Source organism: Eschscholzia californica, unplaced genomic scaffold (genome assembly GCF_041429995.1).
Source record: "Eschscholzia californica isolate CP2 unplaced genomic scaffold, dmEscCali1.0.p SCAF_5, whole genome shotgun sequence".
NCBI classification, from domain to species: Eukaryota; Viridiplantae; Streptophyta; class Magnoliopsida; order Ranunculales; family Papaveraceae; genus Eschscholzia; species Eschscholzia californica.
The window spans coordinates 39,464,507-39,474,843 of NW_028238472.1; the positions used below are offsets into that span (position 1 = coordinate 39,464,507).

Genomic DNA, 10,337 nt, shown 5'->3' on the forward strand with positions numbered 1-10,337 from the left:
CCAAACTTCCTATATTCCCGTTCCTGAGCTTCAATTTTTAGGGCTAAGTTGTACGCCTCCTGAATAGTCCATACTGTAGCTATCCCCACTTTTTCTCGCAAACTAAATTTTAATCCGCTTAAAAATCGATTTGCTACAACATCTTCATATTCTATAATGCTCTCCGTATTGTTTCTTTGAGCCAATTTTGAAAACTCCTCATAGTAATCACTCACTGAACGCAACCCTTGTCTACAGTTTTGGTATATCCTTAACAAGTGTTGTTGATAATCAGGAGGTAAAAACCACTCCTTCAAGTTCTCTTTCATAGACGGCCAACTCTGAATTGGAGCCCTTCCTTGTCTCTTCCTTAGAAGTTGTAATTGATCCCACCAATCTGCAGCACTACCTCTAAGTCTATAAACAATGATTTTAACTACCTGCTCATTGAGAATAGTAGCACACTTATTAGTGACATGTCGTTCGACCTTATCTAGCCAATCGAAAAACTCTTCAATAGTTGAATACCCATCGAAAATTGGTATTTCTTCGTTGATCTTATACTCATTATACTCTCTACGTGGGTACACTTGAACTGAAAAACTGTTACCATGATAGTAATTCTCCATATTGAGTGATTGATAACAAAATAGAGAATACTAATAATAATCTGATTTTTTTTTTTTTAAACCAACTTTAGATGCATCTTTGGCAAATCCATCGATGTGTTCTAAAGTGATCTTCGCGTAGATGATATCGAACCAGGCAAATCCTCGCTCTTGATGCCAACTGACGCAGCGGAAAACTAATAAAAGAGTCTTAGATCTTCGTCTAAAGACTATAGAACCGAAATTGATAACAAGAATACTAAAATACTGAATTTTATTGATTGAATGAATGACTGAAACAACTTCTAAGCCCTCTTTATATAGACCTAGGGTTTCCTAATCTTGGTCAAACTCCAATAGCAACTCCTAATAAAATAAAATACTAGAATAGTAGTAATCCTAAACTGATAACAATTCTCTACTAAAAAAAATAGGAAACTACTAAAATAACCTATTTGATGATATATAAGATTTTCAGAAAATCTTCTGAAAATCTCCCTGCATCATTTACAAAATAGGAGTTTTTTCAAATATTATATCAAATTGAACCTGGTGTCCAATTATTCCCAAATTTTGGACCATAGAATTACGGGCACTCAAATTATTAATAATAGTAAATACACCCCAATTGTTTACAGATGTCCACGAAAGTCCGAGACGATATTTTCGCAATTTGAGTAAAATATTGTAAGTATGATAAGAAAATGATATTATTATAAAAATAAATATCCACAAATTGTACACAGATGTCTACAAATGCTTGACAATATATTTTTGAAACGTAAACAAAAATATGTTATTTTAATAAAGGATATTGTCTAAAAGCCCTCCTTAAAATTTAAAATATAGTCCTTCGTAGAAATAAAGTTACCTATTTAAAAAACAATAATCCTTTCCTTCTTAGAAATAAAATAACTAATTTAAGAAAAAAAAACAAAATAAATTTCAAGGGTTAAAAAAAGAAATTAAAATCTCTCTCTCTCTCAATAAAATAATAACTAATTTAAAAGAAAAGAAACAAAAAATAATAACTAATAAAAATCTCTCTCTTTCTCAATAAAATATAACAATAAATTTCGTAACATTTGATTGATATAAGTGTTCGTGCCCTAGGGCGGGATATACAAATAAATGTCTTGAAAATTTCCAAAACTGTAGAATCAATGTCTTGAATAATTTTCACAAAATATTTTGTGTATGCAAGCAATCAATTTTTTAATATGTTTGTAAGAGATTCTGTATATAGACTCAATGTCTTAAATTCGCGAAATAGCTCGACAAATATGTAGTTATATTTTGTTCATTAACGTGCATCAATTTCTCTATCCACAAATACTATAAGTGAGTCGCCAAAATAGAGAAAACTGTTCCACAAGTTTTGGGGGGGGGGGGGGGGGGGGGGGGGGGGGAGGGGGGGGGGGGGAGTTCGTGATCTTCAAGTTCTTTCGGCGAAAGGAGGAATCCCTACGCCGGGATTTCCTCTTTGTTTGTATATTATCTTTTATATCTAATATTATCATGTTGGAGGAGAACAGAGAGACAGGGACGAAGATGGTGGTATGGGTGACGGTATCCTCGACGTTGATCGATCATCTTTTTCTTCTCGACAAGAGAAACCAATCCTCCATGTGGCTGACTATACATAGGAAATTTTCAGTAAGGAGTGGGGAGGGGGAGTTCGTGATCTTCAAGTTCTTTCGGCGAAAGGAGGAATCCCTACGCCGGGATTTCCTCTTTGTTTGTATATTATCTTTTATATCTAATATTATCATGTTGGAGGAGAACAGAGAGACAGGGACGAAGATGGTGGTATGGGTAACGGTATCCTCGACGTTGATCGATCATCTTTTTCTTCTCGACAAGAGAAACCAATCCTCCATGTGGCTGACTATACATAGGAAATTTTCAGTAAGGAGTGCAAGAGAGATGGTTGTGGTGCAATCCGGCGTGATTTTGTCGGCCTTCATCACTTACCCCGACTAGTTTCTTCATCATCAACCTCCATAGCACTAAGACGGTTCTTCTTGGCTTAAAGATGATAGATCCATCATAACAATTTCATTGTCGGCGTGTTCGTCATCAGAGAGAAGGAGAAATTTGTGCCACCAGGACTTGATGGTCTGAGACTCATAGAGATCTTTGAATGATGGTGGTCATGGTTGTGCGGTTTTTTAAGAGGAACTTGACTCAGAGTATCAACTTCTTGATTACCAACTTACGGGATCTGACGTCACAATAGACACAGAGTATCAACTTCTTGATCACCAACTTCTTGATCACCATGGTTGTGTGGTGTTTTGTTGCAACCGTCATGCGTCTCCACTTGGTTCATTCTTCTTCGTTAAGTATAAATACGTTCACGACCTTTACGGTCTTCTTCATGATCTTTAGGATCTTTATTTGTGACTTTTAGGGTCTTTTGATTTTATTTTTACAATATTGTACTCATTTTCCTTCATGTTGTCTTTATTTTTGTGAGTTTCATGTTATTATTTACTTTAGTAAATCCATGTTGTACTCAAAGGAGTCAAATTTCTCAAAACCATGTAATGTGTTGGGTTGTATTCTTTGGTATGAATGAAATTCGGGTTTAACTCAAAAAAAAATCCAATAAGTGAGTCAAGGCAACGATTCTTATAGAGCTCGCAAATATGGTCAAAGTCCAAAATTCGTGTTTGGCTACCGGCCCACCAAGTAAATAACCCCTCATGTTAATTCATTTCAAGTGTTTATTAATTTATAAGAATGAAACCTAACCCCACCCAATAGTTATCTTATAAATCCAGAGAACTTCTCCAAGGAATTTCACATCCCAACTCATCAATCACCTCTTACAAAGTGTAGAGAGATACAACCCCAAGAAATCTAGGTCCTAATTTATTTTTGTCTATTAAGAGTTTCTTATCTGTAGTCATCTGAAAATGGCAGGAAATATGGATAAAAATCAGATAAACCAAAGTAGTATTGACGAATTAAAATCACTCTCCAAGAGCCTACAAGACTTAGCTCACGAACGAAAGAGAGACGCAGAACAAGAGAAGCTCAAGATCAAGAAAGATATGGAGAAAGAAAACATGAAGCAAGCGCGAATTCATGCAAAGAATGTGATTCGAATGAGAACCGAAGTCACAAATTATCTTACCGTGTCTTCTCGTATTGATTCGATAAAGGTACATCTTGATAATGAACACACCTTTACCAAAACGACAAACGAGTCTATTTCTTTGATCGTTGAATCAATTGATTCATGGCTAGCTACTGGAAACTTGAAAAAGATGTTGGAAATAATGGACGAAATAGAGAAGGAAATATTCGGAAAAGATGAGCCCATTAATGAGGAAGAAAATATCAAGAAAACTTTATCTTCGAAGATGTCGAAAGAGGAAGAGGTTGATAACTTGATAGAGCAAGTCGCTCATGAACACAAATTGAGCATTTCAACCATAAAAGGAGCTATAAGTGCTATATTTACTTAATTATATTCAAGGTCTAGTGAATCTTTTAACTAGGTGTAATTTGTGTTTCTTAAATTAGGAAGTGGAGCTTGAATTTATATCTTTTGATGAAAATTTGTGTTTATTTGTTTAAAATATTTACGACTTGCCAGTGGGGCTAATTAAATAAAGGTTTTTATTCATTTTTTTACACCTTATATTTTTTTTTTATTGAAGTTGTTTTACAGTGAAACTAATATATGTGATCTTCCAAACATATCACTTTACGATGCACTGGGGTAGATATTACCTGTCAAAAGGGTCATTGGAGAAGGCTGGGAAGAAGTGTCAACATAATCTTATCATAGTCCTTTCGAAAATAAGCAGAGCTAATGCGAATTTAAGAAGCCTAAATAATAGGTTAAATAAACTCGTATTTTGTAACAAAAATAACTGCAAGTGTACAGGTCTATGTAGTGTAGACCTAAGCAAATAAGAGTCGATCCCACGAGAATTTGTTCGAAACTAAATCTAAACTTTAAATTAACACTATTAAACTAGGAAAGAGAATAATTGATTTTTTGCGAAATTATTTGAAGACTAAAAAGAATTAAAAGTTTGAAACAAAGTAAAATTGTAGATATGGAGTACAAGAATTTTTGTTTAAAGAACGTACAAGAATTTAAGTTTACAACTACACGTATAAAAAAGTCATATCCCATCTCTTTTGAGTGTTTAGAGTCGGGCAATAAGTGCAAACTCAAACTTACCAAGTGTCAAGGATTTTAGGTGGCTCGCAAAACCTTCATCAAGAACAAAACCCTATACCTTTTGGGCTTGGACATCAGTGTCAAAAACAGGGAGAATATCCATAATTGTTAAAACTTGGGTCGTTAAAGGTGGTACGGAGTCAAGGCACCTCGCTTTCAAGGGTGGGGGATGTGATAGCTCACACTGCTTACGAGAGCAACCGTTGCCTATGATATATGTATCAAGACTTTTAAGGTGGGTTCACAAAGCCTTCACCAAGAACAATACCAGCTGTTGGACTTGGATCTGGTTTTCAAGCACGAACTAGATCGTTGCAACGTCAAATAAGATATTATCAATACTTTACAAGATTTGTAAGCAAATCTATTTGGAAACACAACTTAATAGGAGATACAAATGGATTGTTACAGAAGCCTGTGGATTTTACATCCAAGTTACAAAACTAAAATCAAACAGGTAATAGGAGATAGCTAGATCTTGTGAACACTGTAACCAGCATCTTCTGATTTCAAATTCTCTTTCCAATTCTCAAATTCAGATCCACCAAATACAAGTTGCTTTATTCCGACATAACTGTTACAATAAACAGGAAAACAGAACCCGGACAGGGATCAGTAAAGATTGATATATCAAAGTTTACATATGACTAGATAAGCTCATCAAGATTGTCAACTGTACTATATATGTCGGATTCAAAAGGTTCCAAGATCAATTAAATTGGGGTTCTCTCTCTGCCAATCGCAGAAGGCTTACTCTGTCGGCAACATGTTCATTGTTCCCTAACTTCTTGCTCTCTTTCTAACTTGCACAACGCAAAGTAATGATGGCCTGGCCGCGTGGGCATGATTGAAAATGTAAAAACAATTTTCGAACAGAATTATCAATTTTGAAGGGCAAATGGTCTACTAGTCAAAATATGGGAGTGCAATGGGAACTTAAAAGAACATACTGAATACGAAAGGGGAAGGTAATTGGGAGCTTACTCAGAGCTGATCTGTGATAAAGCATTTATCAAGACATCCAGCAGAAGTGGTTCACTTGTCCCAATATCCATCCTGAAATAAAGCATCAGTCCAACTCTCAGTAGTTAGATACAATCTGCTTGAAAGCATCTATTTTACTTTATGATATTCACCAGCACATAATCCTGGTATTGGATTTGGCAACTTCCGGCAACCTTAGCCCGAGGTTTACAATAATAAACTAGAGAAACAAATAATAGGTTTTTCTTTGAATAGAGGGGCTCGTGGTATACCATATCCGTGCTAAATTGTCTTGAATCTCAAGGTCTCCAATGTTGTAAAATGTGGTTGGTGACACATTTGCTCCTTGAATTGCGTCATAACTTGGTTTTTTATCCATAGGAGATTGTGATAACTGCAAGGATAGGAAGGAAAAGTGTTCAAGGTTTTAACTTGTATTTCCACTATTAAGAACAATAAATGTAGTTAAGACCCTCCCATTTTATCCTTCCGAGTGTAAACGGAGTGTAACAACAGCGAAGTAAAGTTAGTATTAACAAGAAGGAAAGATCCTATCTTACTAATACTATCTATTCTTCGCCTTTGTTATAGGGTTCACACTCCTTACCCCCAAATTTTTTTACTTCAAAATGCTACCTGCATGTTCATGGAATTGCATCCACCAAGACGTCCGATGATATGCCACGATCTAATTGTCTGCATATAAGTCAGAACTAGATTACAATTATGTCTATTTAAAGGATATTGATAATAATCTTGATGGTGCTACTTACATCACAAATTAAGGATACATCGTTTGGTAGAGGTGCATTATAGAATTCAAACCATATGTATGAGTTCGAAAAATCAAATCTGGCAGAGAATTGGACATAAAAGTTAGCAATGGTGGAAACAAGAAACACAGAATACAAGTTTCCCCACTGTGGGAAATATTCCGTGTCAGAGCAAAAAGAGAGGAAAAGTAACTGCTGGATACCACTTCTCAACTTGCAATATCCACATATCACAAATGTACATACATTATACACACAATTAAACACATTACGATCATTGAATTCAGGGCTTATATATTTAGTATTCAATGTCGAGTTTCTTAGCTTTTGTAGGTCATAAATCATAGCATGTCCTCTACATTAGTTCTAGGACTTACTTGTTGAATGTCACTTTCATGGGTAACGATGAACCGGTTTTAGCCTGCAATATTTTGTTTCTCTTTTGCCTTATTCTTTCTTCCACCTAAAACAAATACAAATCAGGCACAAGGCCAAAATATACCTAACTTAAATGTTTAGAATGAACGAAGGATAATCAGTGGGGCTGCTTACACGGGACTGTGCCTTCAGTGGGTCGTCAAAACAATTACCAAGGATTTCTGCAAACTCCGGATCTCGATCGTAGTCTTTCTCTTTATCACCCATGAATTTGGGCTGAAATGGAAAATCCTCTTCTTTGTTGTCATCACCAAGGTCATCAACTTCTAACGGAAAATCGTGAGTTCCATTCTGATCACTTAGATTTGTTTTTGCAACTAAGAGAGACATTTTAGGTTGAAAACTAGATAGACTAACAGAAATAGATGAAAATGGCATTGGAACTTTAGTTTCGTGGAGGAGGTAGCTCGATGTAATCTTTGGCGATTGGAGTAGCAGTGGGAAGCAAGAGCTTAGGACGAGCATTTTGTCTAGGAAAAATTCTACTTTCAAGAAGACCAGTGGTTTGCAGCAACAAAAGTTAGTTTGACCATATAAAACCCTCTTTATGGAATCTTTCTCTCAAGATGCTAATTTTTGCCTCTCTCGATAAACTCGGAAATGTAAAGGAGCTCTTTGAGGTGGGAAAATTGAGGGTGATCAGATACATTCTGAAAAGTATTAAGATAGTATTAGTACGATAAGATGTTTTATAGTCAACTCAATTCAAATGTAGCGAAAATAGTCTGGTTTACCGTTCCCAGTGTAAGGAGTGCTAACAGAGAGAGTAATGAGTCATAGCAACAATTACGAACACGGCAATCCAAAAATAATCAGAACATATCAAGTAGTAGTAACTAGTAAGTGATCGTATTCGTCAAAAGTTGAATTAAAACATAGGCATTGCAGCTTGTAATAGACGATTATGTGAATGCTACAAAAAGGTGGGAAAGAAATCCGAGGTCTTAATCGCAGATTGTAATAGACGATTATGAATGCAGAACTTTAGTTCGTCAAACTAAACATAATCTGTACATGGATAAAAAATATTAATATCAATATTTATGTTTAACTCAATTGTTTACACAACCCAATCCACAAACACAAATGAGACGGTTCAGAAAAGGATTTTTTTCGTTCACAGTAAAGTTGTGAGCAAGATGATAACTTTTTTCGTTCTATCATTCGAAATTTATTTTCATTCACCTTGGTGCCTACCTTATCAATGCTATGGTAATCCTGATCAAACCTACCCACCTCAAGGATTGAGGGGTTCTTAAGATTTGTGAAATATATGATTAGGTTTTGAATTCGACTTCAAGTAAGCTTACGCGTGAACTCGAGGTTGAGCTTTACCTTATCAAATCAAACAACCTCAAGGTTTGAAATTGTGTTATAAATAAACCATTCTCCATAACTACAAAATCTAAGTTGTATACTCAAGATTGTCATATTCTTGAGTAATTCAACTGAACTTAAAGTAGACAAGATCTAAGCTTTAAATCCAAGATAATATTTTTTAATGCTATCAAAACTAACCAGGGAAAAGTTGTGTATTTGAATGCTTACCAGCCATGAAGGCGCTTGTGAAGATTGACAGTCCAGTAACCAACTCTTCCTTTCTGCTCTTAATCTGAATTCAGAACCCTAGTAAAACAATCTTAATATGAAATGAAGATGCCTAGGTTAAAGGAAAATTCTAGAGCTAGAAAGAGAGAGAATGAGGGAGAGTAGGAAACGAAAACCCTTGCAATTTGCAAAAACCCTTTCACAGGCTGGGCGGACCAGTGTTGTTTACCTGTTCCGGGCTGGACCAGTGGTGTTTACATGTAGGGTCCGTTTGTTACGTGGGAAAATAAGGATTACAAAGTTGTTTTTGCGGGAAAGTTGATTTTCTGTTGTTTGTATAATAGTCCCACAATGCTCGCAAGAGTGTCCAAATACTGGGCTATAGGTGTACGCTCAAGCTTAGTAAGTACTGAGTCCTTTTGAGTGAGATCGTGGTGCCTTCGCCAAGAACATAGCCCCGTACTTGTGCGAGGTGGTCAAAGCGGGGACAATATCGATAACTGTTAAGGCTTGGGGCGTTAATGTGGTATCAGAGCCGAGGACGACTCTTCGCAGAGGGTGGGGGATTGTAATAGTCCCACATTCCTCGCAAGAGTGTCCAGAGACTGGGCTATAGGTGTACGCTCAAGTTTATTAAGTACCGAGGCCTTTCCGGGGGCTCGTGGAGCCTTCGCCAAGAACAAAACCCCGTACCTATGTGAGATGGTTAAAGCGAGGACAATATCGATAACTGCTGCTAAGGTTTGGGGTGTACAGTTTGATACACCAAAAATGTGTGAAAACTGATTTTCCACGGGAAAAAAATACGAAAATGAGATGATTTATTTTACCACCAAAAAGATGGTAAAACCTTTTTCCCACCCTCTTCATCAACAGGCTCTCTCTCCCGAAACTCTCCTCTAACCAGAAATATTCTCTCTCTTCAACAATAAAAAACCTAAAAATTCTCTCTCACTACTTCTCTTCTGTGCTTAGCTCTCTCATTCCTGGTAAGGGTTTAAACCTATTCCCGTTCTTCATCTCTACTTAAGAAAAAATCAAACCATCTTGCTCGTTAACTTCTTGAAATTCTGATGCAGGAGATTTTCAGAAGATACTCCAAGTATCTTAGATATCTTAGGACCTAGTTATTTTAGTAGTATAATATTTTTGTTAGTAGAGAATTACTATTTTTTCCACTTTTATATTTTTAGGTAACCTTTCTAAGTTTTAGATTTTGTATTTTGTTTATTTCGAAGTTCTTAATTAGAGTTTGATTTGGTTAAGGAAACTAGTATTTTATTTATTTAGAAGTTACTAATTAGAGTTTGATTAGGTTTAAGAAATCTCTAATGCTATAAAGAGTAGTTGTTTAATTCAAAAAGTTTTGATCAATAAAATTAAGTATTTAGTTTAATCTTGCTAGTTTCATGTTTTATAAGTCTTAGAGGAGATCTAAGGTCATGTTTAGCGCACGGGAATCACGTGGGGATGGAATGTGATTCCTAAGAATCATAATCCCGTTTACTGTTTGGCTCGCAGGAATGCAGAAGGAAACCGATTCTCGGGGGAATATGATTCCCCTTAAAACGGGGTAATAGCAAACCCAGGGTGCGGGTGAGTTTGTAATTCCCATTCTCAAGAATGATTTTTTTTAATATTTACGGACAAATTTATCCTTCATAAAATATTAGAATGAATATAATTGATATCGTCCTTAAAATAATATCACAACTACAAGAATTAAAAATCTAGGGTTTTAGCCACAACCATAACATCTCCCTCTCTCGCTCGTATGTTACTCTCTCTAATTTTTTCCTTCTC

The 10,337-nt window shown here is 35.8% G+C and overlaps 2 protein-coding genes across 3 annotated transcripts; one reads left to right on the forward strand and one right to left on the reverse strand.

Moving 5' to 3' along the window:
* Nucleotides 1-3,508: 3,508 nt before the first annotated feature.
* LOC147539128 (ESCRT-related protein CHMP1B-like) lies at nt 3,509-4,063 on the forward strand. The gene has a single exon (XM_086643073.1). It carries the CDS (start codon nt 3,509-3,511, stop codon nt 4,061-4,063), a length of 555 nt encoding a protein of 184 aa, XP_086499199.1.
* A 1,018-nt stretch (nt 4,064-5,081) lies between these two features.
* Nucleotides 5,082-8,761, reverse strand: LOC147539129 (oxidoreductase/transition metal ion-binding protein (DUF3531)). 2 transcript variants are annotated; one of them, XM_086642661.1, is made up of 8 exons: nt 8,535-8,761; nt 7,101-7,636; nt 6,926-7,011; nt 6,549-6,627; nt 6,412-6,471; nt 6,048-6,169; nt 5,776-5,847; nt 5,082-5,365 (listed from the first exon to the last, which is right to left on the reverse strand). In XM_086642661.1, exons 2-8 carry the CDS (start codon nt 7,449-7,451, stop codon nt 5,263-5,265), a joined length of 873 nt encoding a protein of 290 aa, XP_086498787.1. In that variant the 5' UTR covers nt 7,452-7,636; nt 8,535-8,761; the 3' UTR covers nt 5,082-5,262. The 2 variants fall into 2 exon arrangements, with proteins under 2 accessions (XP_086498787.1, XP_086498786.1); XM_086642660.1 differs by having other exon boundaries at nt 8,505-8,737.
* Between the last annotated feature and the right edge of the window lie 1,576 nt (nt 8,762-10,337).